The following is a 21,759-nucleotide window of genomic DNA, read 5'->3' as shown; positions in this document are numbered from 1 at the left end:
CTTATTTTTATGATTTGAAATTAAATGCCTTTTTTTTTTTTTTTCTTTTCTTTTCTTCTCTTCTCCTGTAAGGAGAGGGAAAGGGCCTGAGCCAGAACACTTTGAGTGGGGCACGGAAAGAGAACTTCTGTATCTCCCACTTTTATGAGTGTCTGGGTTGGTTCTGGCACAAGATTTAAGGAAATAATACAATGTTTAATAATAGAATGGTAAAATCGTTCATGCTGTTATGTAATATCTATTGATTTTTTTTTTTTTTTTTTTTTTTTTTTACAGCAGAACTGGGTGATGTTGATTTTTTTTTTTTTTTTTTAAATGCTCATGAAAAGTAATAACAATCAGAGTCCCTCGAGTTAGGTATGACTCAAACACATGCAGATTTTAGGACTTTTGTGTGAGTCTGCAGTGCACCTGTGTCCTGGCCTCTGGCACCCTTCCTGCCAATCTTGTCCCGTTTCTGACCACACAGCACCGATTGCTTGGGAATAGTTCCCACATGTGTGGTGGCTTTTGAACATGGGCCTGTGCCCGCTAAAAATTGAACAGAGGCCAGACGCAGTTGAAACCCGGTACTCCAGAGGTGAAAAAAATCAGCATTAATCCACTAAGCCCCAAATGATGTGTCTTCATTTTATCTTTCTGAAGCCTGGGAAAATAAGTAGTATCTCTGGAATGATTCTTGAAGGTCTCATTAAGACTTCCCCATTATATCACTTTCAAAACAAAGCAGCTGAAGTTATTTGTCATGCCTAAATTTTAAGTTTATATATTCGTTAAAAGTGCTTTGCAGTTTTCTCCTTGGGGCGGGGTGGGGGGAGGATGGAAAATACATTGTATTTACAGTTTGTATTCAGATACCGACTTGCTTGATCCTTCAAAGCTTACCTAAGTCTTTAGTGTTCCCTACCATAAAATAAAACAATGCAACACACACGCGGAATTATAGCTTGGTTGTGTTAAAAATAGAGTTTTAGAAAAAGCATTCAGTAAACATTTATTGAGTGCAAGGCAAACTCTTCAAGTAGCTTACCCTTTAGCAGTAGAAAACCTGTGCTGCCTTCCTCTTTGGCTGTCACTGTCTCTTGATTAAATAGAGTGTTCTATAACATGTGACCAGCCCTGCCTTTAATGTTACTAACATATGTGGTTCATCACATAGGAAAGAGCAACTGTTTTCATGCACATGTTGTTCATCCACTTGGATGTTTTCCTTATTGAACTTTAATCTGGCATTGGGACGTTACTTACCGTTTGTGCCTCAATTTCCTCATCTGTGAAAAGTGGATGTTAAATTAGATGATGGGTTTGGCCTTATCTCTGACATTCAGTGAGTTCCGATTACTTTTACCCTCTTCCATTTATTGGGTTATTGGTTTACTGGTTTATTTTTTTTCTCAGATTTGCTTTGATTTGTTATATACATGAAAGTCCTACATGCTTAGGTGTTTTGTTTTGTTTCTGGTATGTTTCTTGCAAAGTGTGTTTCGCTTATTTTGTGTATATCCCAAGATGGTACAGAATATTTCCCTCCATCGGAAGCATTTCTCCCCTATTTAAAATGGCTTTATTATCCCAAACTGGGAATTAATAACCGGGTATAGAACCTTGTTTTATTACCAAGCTCTTCAAGTGCTAAGTTCTGTATTGTTCAGGGTTTTCTATTCCACAGAGTTTATTGCTGTCATTTCTTATTTCTAGTCCCTGTGTCTTCAGATTTCACCATTGGCCTCAAGGCCTTTTCTCAGTTTAGGGTCTCTGATTAAGGCTTTCTACTATAAAATATTTTATTTTAATAAATTGCTTGCTTTGATGCAACTAAATCTTAATTGATTGAAATGCCTCAAATTAATGACGAAAATATTTCTCTTGTGTGCTGCTTGCTAAAATGTGGCTGGTATATATGCTATGTGCTAATTTCCTCTCCTGCCTGGAAAGACCCGTGAACCAGTCTTCACTTGGTGTGTGGTAAACATAAGCTGCTTCTTGGGTATCTTCTTAGTAACAAGGAGAGAAAGTACTAATGTAAACTTCGATCAGAGTTCCCTTTGTAGCTAAGAAAATCTGTTACACTTTATTAGAGCTGTATTTAAGTACTAACCTGTGTGCGGTTTATGCTTCGTTGTTAAGTAATGGGAAAACACTGTAGAAACTTTCTTCCAGGCTCGATTTTGCAAATTTTTTTCTTTTTCTTTTGGCTGTTTTCCCTATAGAATGACCACTTGTCACACTGACAACTGAAGACTTTCTCATGGATAAAAGTACTGTGAACAAAACCGAAATAAACTTTGCCTCTTATCCAGTAGCCCCCTCTTATCCACGGGGCATCCGTTCCAAGACCCCAGTGGTTGCCTAAAAGTGTGGCTAGTACCCCACCCTAGATACACTATGTTTGTCCCTATATATGCGTGCCTGTCATAAAGTTTAACTTATAAATTAGGCACAGTAAGAAATTCATAATACAACAGAACAGTCGTAACATATGCTATAATAAGAGTAACGCGATTGGGGTCTCTCTCTTCACATCTCTTACTGTCCTGTAATCATCCTTCTTGTGATCATGTGAGATGATAAAATGCCTCCGGATTGAGACGAAGCGGGGTGAGTGATGTAGGCTTCGTGACCTAGCATGAGGCTACCGCCGACCTTCTGAGGAAGTACCAGAAGGATCATCTTCTTCCAGAACGCGGTTGACCACTGGTAACAAGCCGTGGAAAGTGAAACCGCGGATAAGGGGGACTCCTGTAATGTCATTTGACAGCGGGCAGTGCAATTCGGCGAACTGACTAAAAGCAGAAGATTTGCCCCCAATTAAGAGAGTTTTTATTTGGTATTGTTACGGTGGCAATAGCAAATGAAGCAAGTCCATTCTAACAGGAAGCATTTAGGCTTTCTCTTTTCTTCAAAACCCTTACAAGAGTTATTACTAATTGTCACTTCCTACGTTTTACACATTTTTCAGATTTTATTCAGAAGGCTTTGACCCACTTCACGTGAATCTAAATTCACATCACATGTAATTTTCATGATTAGCAAACTCCAGTGCAGTGGTCTCCAGTATCAACAACATTCTTTTAGTAGTTTTTAGAGAAGAAATATTTGGGGGTTGGGGCTAAATGTGTATTTGTTAAAAAATGGGATCATTTTATAGTGCTCAAAAGTAGGTTGTATTGATGAATTCTTTCAGTAGTCTTTACCTCAGTGTCTTTTAACCTTAAACAGTGTTCTTGGGCCACTAGCAACATTTACGTCAGATGGACACATAATCACTGTCATGCTTAGAGTGCCTTGATTTGTAGTAATAGCTTAGCCTGAAAAGCTATTTGTACGTAACAAGCACATATCCTCTCTTTGTTACATGTTACAACCCAGTTTTTTTTTTTTTTTCCTTCTCTTTAAGGTGGTTTAGATTAGAATCCAAACAAGGAAAAAGAGCCAAAAACAGGGGTGAGATAAAGGTCAATATTCAATTCATGAGGAACAATATGACAGCAAGTATGTTTGACTTATCAATGAAGGACAAAACAAGGTCTCCTTTTGCAAAATTAAAAGATAAGATGAAAGGTAGAAAAAACGATGGGACATTTTCTGATACGTCTTCTGCCATCATTCCAAGTTCTCACATGCCCGATGCCAGTACTGAATTTTCAAGTGGTGAAATGCAGATGAAATCCAAACCAAAAAAGCCTTTCCTTTTGGGTCCTCAGCGACTCTCTTCAGCACATTCGATGTCTGATCTGACTGGGACCCACATATCTTCTGAGAAGCTGAAGTCTGGCACCGCTGGTCAGACACATCTTCTTGGACGCCAGGTAGATTCCTTCGGAGCGGTTCCGGAAAGTGGTAAGTGACACTTTCTAATCGTAGCCTCAGTGATCTGAACTACCCTTTTAATTTTCAGAGTTTCACTTAGAAAATTAGAAAATTAAAAATTGCAACTTCTTGATAGTTTTCAGGTTTAGTTATCAAATCTTTGTTGAGTGCTGACTATCCTCAAAATTGATGTTTATTAAAGGCAGAACTTGTCTGCATTCAGCATTGTGGTTATATTAAGTGATAACAAAAATAAGTCCCAGTTGCTTTTCATAGCCTGGATATTCTCTCTCTCTCTCTCTCTCTCTCTTTTTTTTTTCTTAATTGCTGTTTCTTCAGTCTCAGAAGCCTGAGACGTAAATGGATATTCCATTTAATCAGAAAGTTCCTAGAAGAAAAACCTTGCGTGTGCAGGAGTAGGAAAGTATATTTAATGCTAATGATGAAAAACGTCTTTGAGAATTTATAGCACCATCATGCCCATCAGAACCTCTGGTTTTGACATTATAGTGTGTTTATATGATTGTTTCTTTCTGAGCTGAGTAAATTACTGATTGTCTAGCAATATGCTAATTATTAATAGCCTGCCTACTTCAGACTGCTATACTTTAGCATTTTAAGATTGTTTTCCTTGATTATTTTAAAGGTTAATATCTTTAAATAGCTAATTGCTCTCATTCTAAAAGCAGCAGTGTGCACACGGAATCTGTCAAGTTGCATGATGCGATGTGTCACTGATTATGTACTAACTACAAAATTGTTTGCAGGAAGTCTCAAATCTCCACACAGAAGAACATTAAGCTTTGATACTTCTAAAATGAACCAACCTGACAGCAGTGTGGATGAAGGTGACTCGTCTTTCGGAAGACAAAATGACCCATTTACAAATGTGACTGCTTCATTACCCCAAAAATTTGCAACACTGCCAAGGAAGAAAAATCCATTTGAAGAAAGCAGTGAATCCTGGGACAGCAGCATGAATTTATTTTCAAAACCAGTTGAAGTAAGGAAAGAAAATAAAAGGGAGAAAAGGGAGAAAGTTAGCCTGTTTGAAAGAGTGACTGGAAAAAAAGATAGCAGAAGATCTGATAAACTTAACAATGGGGGATCTGATAGCCCTTGTGACTTGAAATCACCCAATGCATTTAGTGAAAATCGTCAGGACTATTTCGATTATGAGTCAACTAATCCGTTTACAACAAAATTCAGGGCTTCAAATATAATGCCATCTTCAAGGTAAGCCTAACATGGGGGAAGTTGGGCTATTTTGAAAAATAGCGTCCTTAAAGTATCAAATATCCCTTTAAAAATACTTGAATGTTTTAAATTCCTTTTATTTGACTTGAACAAAATTCTTATCTTCTTTTTATAATTAATTATGGAGCCAGGAATCATTGCATACATCTTTGGAATTGAACTTTTTATCTTAGAAGGATAAAAGATTCTTAATCCGTACCCTAGTCTATTTCTACTTATGTGAGCCAGAAACTCAACTGAAACTTGTGAAGAGAGCAGCGTAGCTTTTGATGAGACATGGTGAGAGTGAATCACCAGTGGGTGTTCATTTAAGCCAGAAATTTAGGTGATATGTTGTGTTTCTAGATATTATTTTCCAGGGATTAGTTCATGGGCTCTCTGGAGAGGACTGGTGGACCATAGCAACCCGTGGGCTATTCTCTAAGAATAGCTGGCTCATGTTAGGTCTTACTGGTTTTCATTGTAGGTGTCACCTGCCTTTAGCAAGTGGCTCTTTAGAAGTAGCTTTTCTTTGTGAATGTTTACTGGAATTTTGTGACCCTTGTGGGTACTGTAAATATATCAAAGTGTATCTATATGATGATTTGTAGTCATGGGAATGATCACTCTCATGGTAATGATAAAGATTAGGTTTTCAAAATCTGAGTTCTCAGTTATGCATATAACGGTACTTTTCTTATTCCTTAGTACAAGTTGGAACTGCGAATATACCTTTAAATGAGATTATGGATTTTGCAGAAGTACACCGTGGAACAGCTGATTAAAGAAACCTTAAGCAAAGACTAAGACGAATGTATTGGAATCCTAAGCAATTATAGAATAGTATCGTAGAGTGTCTGCCATGGGAAATAGAAGTTTTTCCTCAAGGCAGTAATGTCTAGAATGCAGACCGGAGCGGGAACCCTGGCTCGCTACCTCTGTGACCTCTATAAACCTCATCATCTCCATCTTTGAAACAAGGAAAAGAATACCTACCTGGTAGGACTGGGTGATGATAAGTTACAAATCAAGTACATGGTATAAAGCCAGGGCCAGATAGGGAACCCGTGAACGGTAGCTGTTATTATGTTTTATATACTGTCATATCATACTTTATTCAAAAGCAGTGCTTTGTTTTGTCCCACTATAAGCGAAAAATACAGTGCTAATAAGCACCCGTTTAGACCGTACTCTCCCACCTGTCTTCCGATCTCCTAATGACGCGTTCAAGTAGGCATTTAACATTTTCACGGGAAACATGTTTCTTTCGTTTTCTTTTAGCAATAAATATTTGCCATGGCTTTAAAAGGTATTGCTCGGTTTTCTTTATAAACTACACTCCAAAGAAATAGATTTTTATCATGTGGTATTAATGTTTTATTGAGTCCGTAGTTTTGTTATGCCGCTCTCAAATATTTCATTTTGGGATTTTACATAGTATATTGCATATATTAAGTCCTAAATTACAGGGGTAAATAGGAATATATTTGCTTCTCCCCACTTTCACTGAACTTCTTTTTATGAAGAAGATAATTAAAAACAACTGTCTGAGATAACTTAGAGATTGGATAATTTATATAATTTTAGAGTCAAAGAAAAGCAAGAAAAATGGGAAATGATAGGAAAATAATGTTTTTAAATTATGGCAGCACATGGAAAAATAAGTGTCCTCAGCTCTTTAATTGCCCTTTACTTGGGCTGTTCACATGGACTGCCACAGATTTGAAAAGTGAGTGTGGCATTTTGCCCGATTCAGGCTTTGTTTGGGCGATTTCAGTACGAGCGCTATTTCTATCAGAATTAGAGTTGTTTCTTGAAATATGCATAAAACACTCGCAAGCATTTAAAAAAAAAAACCAAAAAAACAAGATTTAAAAATTTTATTTCTCTTGTCCCTATTCTTTGGGATGTCAGGTATGAGGATAACAACCATCCAGGTTCCTGGGAAGTTAACCTTTCATCTGCATACAAACCATGTTTGTGGTAAACGTAACACATTTGGAGTAAAAGGGTTGCGGGTTGCTCTAATTTATAGTGTAAAGAAGGAGGATCGACTATAAATAGATCTTGGAAAAGAAAGCAGTTCAAACTTCCAGAAAGCAGCTTTATCTTGAGTGGAATTCGGAGAATACGGTCAAGGTAGTTCTGTCGTTACGTAACAGTATGTTCCTGTTTCTCGTCCCGACGTCGGCCCTCAGTGATTGGAGACATTTTAGATTGCTCATATTAATATCTCCACCGAAGGCACTTTTGAAGCTATGGACTCCTATCACTAGGACGTGTGCTGCAGGTTATTTTTTTCCAGTTGTGCTAAATCGATCTGTTTAGAGTCTCCTGGACTCTTGGGACTAGTGTCCGGGAGAATGCTGAGCAAAGTTGAGGGTAAACTGGGTAACTGTGGAACTGGATCGCGTTCTTTGTGATGTCTCTGGCTCACCTGTGATGGCAGGTGCAGGGAGGCCGTGGTATTGCCCTGCGTGTGCGTAGCGTAGGATTAAAACTGGAAGGGGCCAAGAAACACTTTCTTAGACATCACGGTTTTTCTTAGTAAAAAGTGAAATCCACCTGAAGAAAGCACCTTGTAAACCACAAACAAATACGGTATTTTGCTTCTGTCCTTGGAATAGGTCCTACAGTCTTGCATCAAACTGATAGGAGAAATGAATCAGGCTTTTTGTGGGATTACTCCAACAGAGAACGGGGGTTCTACACTTGTCCTCGCAGTCACTGACTTGCAGTCTCTTTCATCTCCCTGCCCCTCTTCTTGGAAGCCCGGCCTGCTCTTTCTAGGGAGGTGGAGAGGGTAATTGATCCGTGTGCTGCAGCATTTTCTTACGTAAGTCTTCCTTTCTACGGGCCTCCCATCGTTCGCTGATACAGGCTGGTCACTGTTTTCCCTCCCGCCGCCGTGGAGAACTTGAGGGCAGTGCCCCCATGGCATTCGTGTTTCTGCCCCAAGTCTCCAGCCTGATGCTTGGCAGGTAGCAGGTGTTAGAAAAAAAACATTTTTGAATGAATGAATACAAAGCTTGGCAGACCAGTTTCCTAAAATGTGCTTTTATTCCTTCAGTCTCCTCTTCCAGCCCAGGGTGGGCTGCAGAGATCGAGATCTTCTGGGACATGGAAGACAGAGCCACAAAGGCAGATACGTGCATTTTTTGTGTACAACTAAGCATTATTCAGAATCTGAGTGTGTTTAAAGGACTCCTGAAATGTAATATTCATACCCTAAATAGCACATTTTCTGGAGTTTCTTAAGAACCCAGTGTTAGGCAAGTTATGAGCTGTAACGTAATAACCCCAGATTTCAGTGGCTTATCACCTATCACGGTACAAGCATACAGCTCCGTGTCGTTGCCTCCTGACTCACGATGCCGGGGACGAGGGAAGCCAGTGTTTTGCTCCCTGCAGCCGTTCAGCGCCACCCTAGTATTCTGGAACCAGGCTCCTCCTTTCTTGTGCCACCATTTACCACCTTGTCTCCAAGGTCAGGCGGCAGGCAAAGCGAGCGGAGGCCCCCACGCAGCTCGCTTTTATGTGCCAGGCCTGGCCGTGCTGTACGTCACTTCTGCAGATGTCCCCTTGGCCAGAGCGCAGTCCCGTCCCAGCCTCAGTGCAGCCAGTGAAGAAATCGGGCTCAGCGATGGACCCGGAAGAAGCTGAATGGGGTGCGGTGAGTACACCGCATTGACTTTGTGGTCTGTGCCGCTTCTGAAAAGCCCGGATGCCGTTGAACACTCGGCATGCTGCAAAGCGCCTACTGCACGTGGACTGGAAGGTGCAGTTGGAATTCTTGCCATTTCAGGAAGATGTTTCATCGCTTTATGATGGGTATCGAGTTATCTGTGATTTAAAATTGCTACGCTTGCTTTTTTTAATTACAAATCACAGGTGCTTTGGCATCATCAGCATCAACTAATGTGTTGTGTGGTTAACTCCACAATTCGTAAAGTCGTGCCTGTTTGCATCAGCAGTATATAATTTTCTGAAAACAAAAAACCCCTGCGTGTTTGTTGCACCATTTTTAAATAATCTGTTCACAGCCATTTCTTCTATAACACGGGGCCGGTCTTCCAGTGGAACGTGGAAGGGGTGGGTGTGTTCAGCACACGTGATGCCCTTTCTTTTCAGACGGACACAGACCCTTAGTTAGGTGGGGACATGTGACGAAGTTCTGGCTCAATGAAGAGTTAGCTGAAGAGATGTCGACCATCTTCAGGTCTGTTTGTGAAAACGTACTGGATAGTCGTCACTGTTGCCTCTCTTCCTCACTACCTTAGACCAGGGCGTTGGCAAACAAGGCTCGGGGGCCAAGTCTGGCTCGCTGCCTACTTTTGTAAGGAATGTTTCAGTGGAGCACAGCCTACCCGTTGGTTTGTGGGTACTTTTGTGCTACAGTGGTAGAGTCAAGTAGTTGTAACAGAGGCTATATGGCCAGGAAGGCCAAAGCCAAAGGTATTTATTATTTGGCAGTTTACTGAACTAGTTGGCGGAGCCCCAGGCTGAGTGGAGATCTTTGAGAAGGGCAGAGCCATAAGAGAGGGGCAGCCTGTGTCCCTGAACGCGTGTGGAAGGCCACCTAACGAAGCATAACTGGTTAAACCTTGTCTGAATGATCCATCCTCAGAATATTAAGTGAACTGCAGTGTTTGCATTTACTTCTCACAACCCTTAGCACTATTATTAATCGTTAGGGCACAGGGGCCACGGTAACAGGTGTGCTTAAAAAGCCTAGTTGAAAAAGTTTAAGAACCACTGATTTGTAACACCAGATCCAGACTTCCTAAGCTACCTAAGCTTCATAACAGCTATGCTGAATTCTTTTGTGGGTGCCCCACAGCACCTACATCGGTGCACATCCTTAGTGCTGATCATCAGGGGCTCCTGGGGACTTCTTTTCAACTTACAGTTTGTTGGGTCCTATCTCATACTGAGTTAGAATCTTTAGTGGAATGGGCCCTGAAATAAAAATCAACATCTTTAAGACTTAACCACTGATTCTCAGTCAGGTTTAACAATCACTAATCTAAATTATACCATGTATTTCCTAAGAGCTCAGTAAGTACTCATTGATGAATAGGAATTAGTAGTCCTGTTGGTGAACTCATAGTTGAATAGGTGACATCGTCATGTCAGTTTTGCTGACAGGGCCTTCGCTGAGGCGGAGGCCAAAGTAAGGAGATCAGCTTGACTGTAACAGGGATGTGGAGAGGACTATGAGATCTGGCCGAATAGCTAAGACACATCTAAATCATGGTAGGCATTGAAATGTCTGATGGTTTAATATTTGTGGCCTCTGTGCATGATTTGTTTCTCAGGGTTCAGGTAAAACCTAGGCATCAGTAGTGATGAACAACACTTACAAAACATGCGTGTGTTTATACGCTACCTATAATAACTTGAAGAGAAACTCTGAGATGGGTGTTCTTCTGAGCCTCCATGAAAATGTAGGATTGAAGAACTCTACCCAGTCAAGGGAATTCGTTAAGGAGAAAGTTCGTTGGGTGTGTCTTATTCTGAAATTAAAAAAAGAATACACAGTCGATAATATAAGCGTACCCTGTATGGAGAGCTGATGTTTGATGTTAAGAGAGGAAGCTCGTCGGAGAGCAAGAACTTACGGGAGGTATTTTTACTGGAGAATTTCGTTTGGGAATATCCTTCCGTTTGTGACTCCCACAAAGAACATGCTTTCCCTTCGTTATTTTTCCGCCTTACTGTAGTTGTGAATACCATGTGGCAAAAAGTCTCAGTTGCTCTATGTTCACTTAATGGTATGTTTTATAATATCATTCCGGGTGTTACTGATTTTATTGGAGCATATATGCATGGATTTCCATTGACAGTATTTGCTGTGGAAAACCCTGTGTGCCCCTTAGCTATTTTTTAGGACAGTGCAGAAATAGTGTCTGAGATCAAGAACTCCTATCTATCACTAGTATTTTGTAATTTTGCATGACAGAATGCCTTTTACTTTTGGGATCACATTGACCTACTTCCCTTTCTCCCTTCTTTCTTAACTAGTCAATTCCTGTCTATGGTTGTATCATACCTTTCTTAGAAGGTGTAAAATTTGTTACCTAGAATGTATATTTAAATGTGTTTCTTATTTTCACAAATCACCAATCACCATAGGCTTATAAGCGTGTAATCATTATTATGGAGTTGCAGAACATGTTCGTGAAAAAAAAGACTGTTTACTATAGGCCTACATTTTGATTTTAAAAAGTTATAGCGAACAAATGCTCCTAAAGAAATAGTCCCATTCATAGTTTTAAAATCTTCATTTTTATAACACTCCTTATGGACCTTTTCTCCCCCTCCCGTGTGAATTTACAACTCAGTCTTTGGCGTGGTAAACCTTAAAGTGCATGAGGTTTATTTTAATAGCAGAATTTACTTTTTGTTTGTCTAATATTAAAGATAATTTTGCCTATTATTCATGACAGCCTATACACCTTTTACATAGCTGAAAACTTGTAGCCTCATTTATGAGATGGAAAACAAAAACTTTTGAGGTGATTTTTAGAGCCATTAATCCATTAGTGTCCCGGGATTTGCAGAAATGTGTCCAATGAAACAGTGACTGGGAACACGGAATATGCAGTATGATGAGTTCCCTTAACACTAACTAGAACTTTCCTGCCGAACTCCCCAGATGCCACTTGAAACTTTTTTTACCCTTTGTCATCCTAATACTCATTATAATAGCTCTCATTAATTGGTACATTTCCCGATGGGTTAATTTGCAGATACCAACCATGCCGTCCTTTTGCTAACTCACTAATGCAAATTGATATTTATAGACTTCCAAAATTGAAAACAAAAAAAGCTCCATAACGAAAAAAGACGAAACTTTGTTAAGTTGTTGTTGTTGTTGTTGTTGTTGTTGTTATTTTGAGCTGAGAGATTAAGATACAGAGAGATTTTGTGAGAGAAGCAAACCAGCCAAAAAAATCCACAAAAACTACTGTAGGCTAATAAACTGATGTGAAAATTTCTCAATTTACAGCACTTGACAGGTGCTAAAAGAAAAGCATCTTTAATTTTAATGTGTTGTTAGGACCTCTTTAGAGAGACTGTACAAGTTATTAACAAGGTCCTCTGAGACAGGAGACGGGTAATTAACAAGACCTATGGAGATATAGTTTAGGTAATTAACGAGCTCTTAGGCACTGGACACAGGATAACACAGCGAGTCCAATAGTTAAAGAGAACAAGTTGTTATGATATGATCAAATACAAGCTATAGTATATAAGTCCCCTTGAGATTTCTGATAGGAAAGTATTAAGATTATATTCTAGTGACCCCAGTGCACCAAATTTTGTAAATCAATATGTAAATTTTAATTTTTAAGATAGAATTTGAGAGGATTATTTCTTTGTAAGACCAACAAGCAGGGAAGCTTGCTACATATAGATTAATAATCTTTGTTAATCGCCATTAATGAACCTGTGCATTATGAGAACAATACATTGGAAAGACACAAATGATATGATTCTAATTGTTTTAGACATTTGCTGTTCTGTTTAGTCTTTACCTGTCTCCTGTCGGCTAAAATTGTCTATTCCAAATTGACCTTGCTTTCCTCATTCCCTTTAAAGCTCTCAGGATCAAGGCCAGAAAGGCAACTGTTTTTCACCAGTGTAGTTTTTATATAATATGCACAGGTCCCTCCAGTCATGCTCTTACGGTACTTTCCAGAGATTCCCAATTTCAGACATTTGGTGCGTTTTTTTTCCTGCATAAATTTGAAATTGTTGGGGTATGAATCGATTTTTGGTTCAGAAGACTCCCACAATCAGCAGACCTTTATTATAAACATGTTATACTCTGAAGATTAAGAATAAAAAGAAAGCCCTTGCAGGTCTCCTGATTCTTTCCATTGCCTCCTCAGGGTGACTAATCCAGGCCTTCCGGATGATTTACTCTAAATTTCAGATCTGAGAATCAAATGGTATTTTCATTTGCATTATTTCTGGATACTTACTATATACAAGAAACTCAGAGGTTATCAAGGTATAAATCCTGCTCTTAGAGTTCGTAGAAGCAGGCATGCACGTACTAGGTCTCAATTCCATGCTAAGGACTGGACATTGTATAGGCACTGGGGAACCGTGAAAGATATTTAACTTAGGTTGTGATAGGATCAGAGTAATTATCTTAGCTAGCCCTGGAGCTTGGGGGACTCTGGTGGGGACATGAATGGGAAGGGGGAGAAAAGCTAGTTAGAAAGTTAGAACGATTGTGGGGGCGAGAGTTGGTGGAGATTACTTGGCAGTGAGGTTGGGAAAGAAAGGAACGTCTTGGAGATGTTACTTTTGTATGCAGAGGTCTGGATGGTGGGGGGTTGGTAAAGCAGAAGAAACAAGGATCATTCCAATGGTATGTCTTTCATCAGTGTCTTAAATTTGATGAAACACAAGTTACAATGGTTCACCTTACGAATTTTCAAGTTTGTGATGGTGGTAAAGCGATAAGCATTCAGTAGAAACCATACTTCAGAATTTTGAGATTTGCTCTTTTCCTGGGCCTATGAAATGCTGTAGGATCCTCCCTCATGAGGCTGGACAGCGGCAGCCACCACAGCTTGCGGTCAGCCACTCAGTTACGAGGTCAGACAACTTAACAACCACTCTGTACCCATACAGCCATCCTGGTTTTCATTCTCAGTATAGTAGTCAATAAGTTACACGAGATATTCACCACTTTATGATAAAATGGGCTTCATGTTAGATGATTTCGCCCAACTGTAGGCTCATGTAAGTGTTCTGAGCCCATTTAAGATAGGCTAGGCTAAGCAATGATGTTTGGTAGGTTTGGATTATTAAATGCATTTTCAACTTACGGTATTTTCCATTTATGATGAGTTTATTGGGCCATGACACCATTGTAAGTCAAGGAAGATCTATAGTACAACAATGTCAGACCTATTTTTGAATCAAAGTTGGCATTTTAGTCTTAATGGAGAGGTTCAAGTTTTCGGTTTTTTTTTAATGAGTTGCTATTTTGTTTATTTTAGAACTTTATTTTAGAAATTGAAATCACGTGTTCTGAGTTATTGAAGACAAGGAAATTAGTATCAGCACAGTAATAATAGTTCTTGAGATTTTGTGAATACTGAAACACACTTGGCTTCTTTGAACACAACAATGCAGATTTCTGTAATTGCTTATGGATTTAATGCATTTAAAGCGTGTTCACCTTAGCACTGTAATGACTGCATGTACTTCTCTCCAGCGGTTTTGAGTTTACCAAATCGTGTCCTTGTTGGAACCCTTTTGTTTGTTTCTTTCAAGAGAATAACTTCTGTTTCTTTCATACTTAGCCCTGACTTCTGCATACACTACTTGTCCAGGCCCCAGCTTCTATGTTTAGAACATTTTCTTTTGCGCCACTATGACTAATGACCTCACCCGTGGCTACTTCTTGCCATAACAGTAAAGCTCTGACTTTTGAAATACAGGTACTGTTTTTATATTTTAATATATGGTAGGAGTGTTAACCTGTGGCCAGGTTGTTTTAAATAGCTGCCGATGATAGAAAATAAAGCAACTACTCTGATTACGAAACAATTTCCTTTTTATACATTTAACTAGTTTAGTTTCTAAGAATATTAGGATCCAGATATTTGACATTTGTCTCCTTGAACTTATATTTTAAGAACAAATTATTGTTCTTGGATTTGATGTGTTAAATATAATACAATACTACTATATAACATAATACAAACATCAACAGGTGATATATAGATATTGTATGTTAAATATAATATGTCATACATCAGATAAAAATGTGTGTATTTTATGTATTTATTTTAATCTTAGAAACCTTTCTGACAAAAGTGCTAATACCACTTAAATAGCAATTACATGAGTCAACTTGGCCTGGAGTAAAACGTAATTCACCAGTTTTTAAAAATTGTTTTAACAGACATGCATATGAGCTCTACTAGGGCTAAGGGTGGGTGGCTTGAAGATAGAAGTCATAGTGGACTAAAGTCCTAGTAGCCACGCAAACTAGGGACAGGGATATGTAAGCAGTGACCCATAATCCAGGCAGAATGAACTGTGTGTTGTTGCACACGGAGTTCACTATAGAAAAAAGGTAGACGAGCACTTGGCTAGAAATTGGGAAATGCTTCCTCAAGGAAGAGGCCTTTGAGCTTAACCTCGGCCATCAAAGATGATTTTGTAAGTTGGGGAATGAGTGGAGAGACAGTTATTTTAGTAACTAGCAAGAAAACTCATTGAAAAAAAATGCGAGACGCATTTTGAAAGGATATTTTATAAATAGTGACTGTATACTGTTAACTTCATTAGCTCTTTACTAACTACTTGGTAATTCCGCCGTTTCTTTTTTTAGTTGGAGTCTTGGAGCTATACTCTATGTCTGTCATTCCCTGCCCGGTAGGTTCCTGAGGAAGTACGTTTGCTACTTCAGGGGACCAAGGAACCAATTAGCCAGGGCCCTGCAGCAGCCCTGCGTTAAATAAAAGGACCTCTTTGTTGTGGATCCTGGAGGGGGAAAGGCGGGGGGGGGGGGCGGGGGGGTTCAGGTTCATCACGTGTTTGATGCCTAGAGGTAAACAGTATATTTGTTTCATATAGATTTTTTTTCCATTTTCAAAGAAATTAAGTGCCCCGCATTAATGAAAAATGGAAATCATACTGCACATAATTTAATATTTGTTTCGGAACGTATTATTTGATTACCTTCTTCCACTCAAAGATCTTGCCGGGTAACATGAAAATATGAATACGGTAATAGTAGAATATTCTGAAGAGAATTTAGGAGAGGTACTAAGAGTTCAAATTTAGGCCTCAGGTCTGGATTGAGACCTGTATGGTCTTATTTAAAGCCTTTCTAAGCCTCATGTTTTTCAGCTGTAAAATGGAATAACCAGCTTGGTAACCTTGGAGTCGTAGAAGAGATTGAATGATGTAGGTGCAGGTGAAGTGCTTACGGTTGTTTGCCACAGGGTGACCCGGAAAGTGGGGGCATCTTCCACGGCATCCACAGAATATGTAATAATCGCTTTAAATAAGTTACATTATTTCCAAGTAATAATGTATTCTCAACTTAAACCTTAAAGTCGAATTTAGGGGCTCATGTTTCTCGTTGATGGAGGATATACTTTTGGCAGAAAACAAGAAACTTGATAGTTTTCCTAGTTTCTTTCAAGATGTATGTTCCGTAATAATCTTTGATAAACTAAATCACATTAAGTAAAATATTCTCCGTATTAAGTAGAAAATGTATTACTTTGCAAGGCAAAAGTATTATAATCAATATTGCTATGAGACCTTGCGTTCAGAAATTCTTGCATAGCTCTAATAAGGATAGGGTAAATATCGAAGCTTTGGCTTTACCTTAAATCATGGTGAATATTTTCTAAACTCATGTGGCTGAGCTTGGATTAAATTGTTAAAGAAGGCAGTTCAGACTATCAAAATAAGGATAAATGCTGGGGCGCCTAGGTGGCTCAGACGGTTGGGCGTCCAACTTCTTGGGCTCAGGTCATGATCTCATGGTTTGTGAGTTCGAGCCTCGTGTCAGGCTCAGTGCTGACAGCTCGGAGCCTGGAGCCTGCTTGGAATTCTGTGTCTCCCTCTTTCTCTGCCCCTCCCCCGCTCACACTCCGTCTCTCTCTCTCTCCTTCAAAAATAAACATTAAAAAAAATTTTTTTTAAAAAGAAAGATAAATGCTGCCTACAGAAAACTCCTCAGAACGTTCCAGAGTGCCCTTTGGGAAAAGGGTCGCTGCCTTAGGAAGTTCACACAGGCACTAGTGTATCCCTTCTAACCAGATTTGGAGGTGGGCTCTTTCATTCTTTGTTGGGGAAAGCGTCCTGTATTCTATTTTTCACCAAGAAGATAAGATTGTGCTTGAGTAGTTTCTCCACTGAAGGTTCTTTAATATGCCTGAAGTAATATTAGTTGATGTGTTTAATGTTCTATCATTCTGGTTTTAAAAAATACTCCTCACATGAGAGAAAGAATACATATAACCAAAATTTAAGGTATTTTTCTATTGTCAGCAGCTTATTTTATGCAATAATAGGGATGGCTAGGGTCTCATAATGCCATCTGTTTGTGCCTTTTATCTTTAGACCACAGGACGGTATGCATTAGGGTGGTATCCTAAAAAAAGATGTTCGTTCTAGAACTAACCGGACGCTTCCCCTGCCGAGCCACCCAGGCGCCCCTGTGCCAGTTCCGTCAGTACTGTGAAACAAGGATGCATCAGACAGTGTGTGCGTCTTTAGGGTCATTGGCGGGTAGATCCGAGATACGGAATGAATCGTGCTAATTGGTGGTGCAGTTAGTAAGTGCTCAGAGAGCTAAAGATGACAGGAGACTAAATGGGTGGGGTCAGGCAGCCTAGGCATCACGGGAACGGTAGAGTCGTCAGAGCCTCAAGGATGGATCCCCGAAGAGAGAGGAAAGTGCTGTCTTGAATGGAGGTTAGAGCGAGACCAGTAAATGAGCTAAAAGTTAGTGTTTTAAGTGGCTATCAGGGACCTAGCCTACCTGAAACTATTAAGGTTGGAGGTAGCCGTGGAGACGGGACCTTGTCAATGGGAACGTAGAACATCAGAGCGAAGGATTTGCACCTAATGCTATAATAAGTGTAAAGATTTTTTTGGCATATGAGCGATGTGAAAGGAAAACAATTGCGGGGACGACCAGAGAACAGCGACGTGGCTACTGCATGTACGATATGGGCCGGAACAGGAAGAGACACTCAGGAAATCAGAGAATGAGGCCAGTGGAGCCACATTTCTAAGTTCAGTTTTTAAATTCGAATAGAAACCGTCGGCAGTGAAAAGTAATTTTATTTATATCGCTTGTAGGAGCAAGAACGTGAGGAAGTTACTGTGGCGTCAGAAACTTGCAAATGGGACAGGGTACACCCTTTAAATCAGTGGATTCCTGTGTTTAAAATGTTCGCTGTGAGGTGCTGAGGTGGCTCAGTTGGCTGAGTGTGCTACTCTTAATTTCGGCCCAGGTCATGATCACAGTCGTGAGACCCAGCCCTCTTTGGGCTCCTCAGTGAGCACGGAGACTGCTTGGGATTCTCTCCCTCTCCTCTCCTCTTCTCTCTCTCTCTCTCTCTCTCTCTCTCTCTCTCTCTCTCAATCTCTCACCCCCTCCCCTCTTTCCCTTTCCCTCTCCCTCTCCCCGTCTCTGCCCCTCTCCCCCGATTATGTGCCCACATTCTCTCTCTCTCAAAAAAAATAATAAAATGTTCTTAGTTTTTTTTACTATTAATAATAAAGAACCATTTTAATAATGAAGAACCATTCAGAAAAAGCTGGCTGAGGGATACAGTATAATGTATAATTTCCAATAAAAATAATTATATTTACCGACTTTTGGAGTGTCTAGGGAGTATATTTTTACACAAGACAATATATTTTCCAGCAAAATTTTATAATTTCGTAGCCCTGTGAAATCAGTTCTTGATCACCCGGAAAGGTTCAGGGCTGGCCTTCTCAGCTGAGGGTATAGAGTGGCCAGAAATCTCCCAGTTGCCCCAGCAGCTCTGCTTCCAGGGAGTATGCACAGGAGTCTGGGGTGCAGATCACCTAATGGAAGGGCCCTGGTAAGTCTGGCTGCCTGGGGCGTCCCTCCTTGAAGGCTCAGCAAAGATGACTGGGGTTGGGGAAGCTGCTGCTTTCTGGCCAGGGGCCTAATTGCAGGGTGTTCTTGGACCTCTGAGGCCTCCCTGGTGACCAGAGGGCTCCGTTGACTTCCTCTCCACAACTTGACTTTGTCCCAGGTACAGAGCCAGCTTGGTACTCTTGGCCCAGAGTAGTGTGTGCTCTCTGGCCTTCTTTGCCTAGGCCAAAGGGACCCAGGGCCAACTTGGCACCCCTTCCCCTCCCTCCAGGGAGGAGTTTCCTTTCCCCAGGTCCTCAGCCTCTCACAAGAAAAGGCTGATCAAGGGTGCTGGGTTGGCCTTGATCGTGCAAGCCATAGGGCTTAGGTTTGGAAATTTGTGAATGGTTTGACCTACTGTATTTAAAATAATTATTTCATTTCTTCATCAGGAGAAAATGGCAGGTTAAATTGGATTGAATATGATATTCTTGATGAAATGTACCTTAATTTCATAGATCTCTTTAAGTCCTCAAATTTTAGGACATCTTCAACAATATATTCATGACTATTCATGATTGGAAAGCAGCTTGCTCTGAATTTGCTGTCCATGATCTCCGGTGTCATTGACCACAGGTTTTAATTGTCTTGCCTGTGAGATCTCATGAAAGACATCCTGTGAGAATATTAATAAGTAAATTACAGTTAATCCCCGTAGACATTTACGTATTAGGTTTTGTTTTGCCATTCAGGTATTCAGTGTGTGTGCCCAGTCCCAGGAGAGATAATGTAGTATTTTAATCTAAAATATCATTAATTTGATTTGGAGCTAACTTTTTCTTTTCCCAAAAAGAAGGAAAAAAAAAATATTGCGTTCCACCTTGCCTCTGAAGCCCTCTCGAAATAGGCTAAAGGTTGTGTTTACTAGTGGAATCTCTCTTTGGATACTTTATTTTTTCGGACTTTTGTAAAGAGGATCATTAACATTTCCTTAAACTCCTTTAACATTGAACCTCTACGGAATCAGTGTTTTCAGGATTTGCCAGAAAAATCTCAAATTAATCTGTATTGCGGCCAAATACTCAAACTGGTAGACCTGATTGGTAAACTGGATAGATTCGCTAGTTGAACTGATTTTATTATAGGCCACCAATTTGAAACTTAGGTCAATTCATATTAGCAGTGTATAAGCCTCAGGATAATTCTTCCTATCTTAAAAAGGACTGAAAGACATTCCATTAATATGCCGTCAGGTCTAGGTATAATTAATTAATCTTTGTTACTCAGACAAATGATTTCCTCTGCTCTTTGGGGACTTGAAATCTTGTTGTTAAAATTTGTATTGGCCTACCATTGATTTCCTTGGTCAAGTATTAGCCCAGTTCTTAGACATTGTTATTAAGTACTGGCTGTTGTCAACATCTATTTGTTAAGCATCTGCCATGCTCTAGGCACTGGGTCAGATGCCAGGACTGAAAAGATTAACGGAGTGTCATTTCTTTCTTCAAGTAAGTTCTAGCAGAAGGGGCGGGGAATCCAGGAATTAAGATCGATTCCCAAAAGGCAAACTTAAAATACAAATTGTTTTTTGTTTTTATTTATTTTTGGGACAGAGAGAGACAGAGCATGAACGGGGGAGGGGCAGAGAGAGAGGGAGACACAGAATCGGAAACAGGCTCCAGGCTCCGAGCCATCAGCCCAGAGCCTGACGCGGGGCTCGAACTCACGGACCGCAAGATCGTGACCTGGCTGAAGTCGGACGCTTAACTGACTGCGCCACCCAGGCGCCCCAAATTGTTTATTTTTTTAGAGCAGTTTTAGGTCACAGCAAAATTGAGCAGAAGGTACAGAGATTTCCCATATGTGTCCTACCCCCACACATGTGTAGCCTCTGCCATTATCAACATCACCCACTAAGGTGGTACCGTTGTTAACATTGATGGGCTTACAATGACACATCGTAACTCTACAGAGTCCATAGTTTAGGGTTCACTTGTGGTGATGTACATTCTGTGGGTTTGGGCAAATATATGATGACACGTGTCCACCTTTATAGTATGATACAGAGTGTTTTCACAGCTCTGAAAGCCCTTGGGCTCTGCCTGTTGATCTCTTCCTCCCCCCAGACCCTGAAAACCACTGATCTTTTTACCGCCTCTGTCGTTTTTTACCTTTTCCCGAATGTCTTATAGTTTAGCCTTTTCAGATTGGCTTCTTTCACTTAGTAATATGCACGTCATGTCTTTTTTTTCACGGCTTGATAGGGCATTTCTTTTTTGGCACTGGATAGTATTCCACTGTCTGTGGTACCACGGTTTATCCATTCACCTACCGAAGTACGTTTTGCTTCCAAGCTTTGGCAGTCATGAATCAAGCTTCTGCGTGCAGGCTTTTGTGTGGACCCAATTTTTGACGCCTTTGGGTAAATGCCATGGAGTGCTCTTGCTGGGTCGTATTGTAAGAGTATGTTTAGTGTTGTAAGAAACCACCAACTATCTTCCAAAGCTGCTGTACCATTTTGCATTCCCACCAGCAATAAACGAGAGTTCCTGGTGCTCCCCATCTTCATGGGCCTTTGGTGTTGTCAGTATTCTAGACTTTGGCCGTTCTTACAGGTGTGGGATGGTGTCTCATTGTTCTAATTTGCATTTCCCTGATGACACAGGATGTAGAGCATTGTTTCATATGTTAATGTCCTCTGCATCCCTTCTTTGGTGAAGTTGTCTGTTGAGATGTGGGGCCCATTTTCCGATGGGTTTGTTTTCTTATTGTTGGGTTTGAAGAGTCCTTTGCATATTTTGGATAACAGTCCTTTATCAGATGTCTTTTGCCAACATCGTCTCCCAGCCTGTGGCTTGGCTTGTCATCCTCTTTAATGCCTTTCACGGAGCAGACATTTTTAATGAAGTTCAGCTTATCTGTTCTTTCTTTCATGGATCATGCCTTCGGTGTTGTATCTGAAAAGTTATTACCATACCCAAGGTCATCTAGATTTCCTCCTGTGTTATCTTCTAGGAGTTTTATAGCTTTGTGTTTTACATTTAGGCCTGTGATCAATGTTGAGTTAATTTTTATGAAAGTTGTAAGATCCGTGTCTAGGTTGACAT

General features: G+C 40.2%; 1 protein-coding gene across 5 annotated transcripts in view; it reads left to right on the top strand.

Moving 5' to 3' along the window:
* The window catches only part of RAB11FIP2 (RAB11 family interacting protein 2), a 40,348-nt gene that overhangs the window by 3,033 nt on the left and 15,556 nt on the right, over nucleotides 1–21,759 (top strand). For 2 of the 5 annotated variants that reach the window (XM_058697905.1, XM_058697907.1), the window contains exons 2-3: nucleotides 3,398–3,840; nucleotides 4,578–5,046. In XM_058697905.1, the coding sequence (XP_058553888.1) occupies nucleotides 3,398–3,840; nucleotides 4,578–5,046 (912 nt within the window). The other 3 variants (XR_009252672.1, XM_058697906.1, XM_058697908.1) reach the window with 3 other exon arrangements.

The sequence above is a fragment of the Neofelis nebulosa genome, chromosome 13 (assembly GCF_028018385.1).
Source record: "Neofelis nebulosa isolate mNeoNeb1 chromosome 13, mNeoNeb1.pri, whole genome shotgun sequence".
Lineage (NCBI taxonomy): Eukaryota > Metazoa > Chordata > Mammalia > Carnivora > Felidae > Neofelis > Neofelis nebulosa.
Note: the sequence above shows the minus strand (reverse complement) of the source record. Positions and strands in the feature narration are given on the sequence as shown.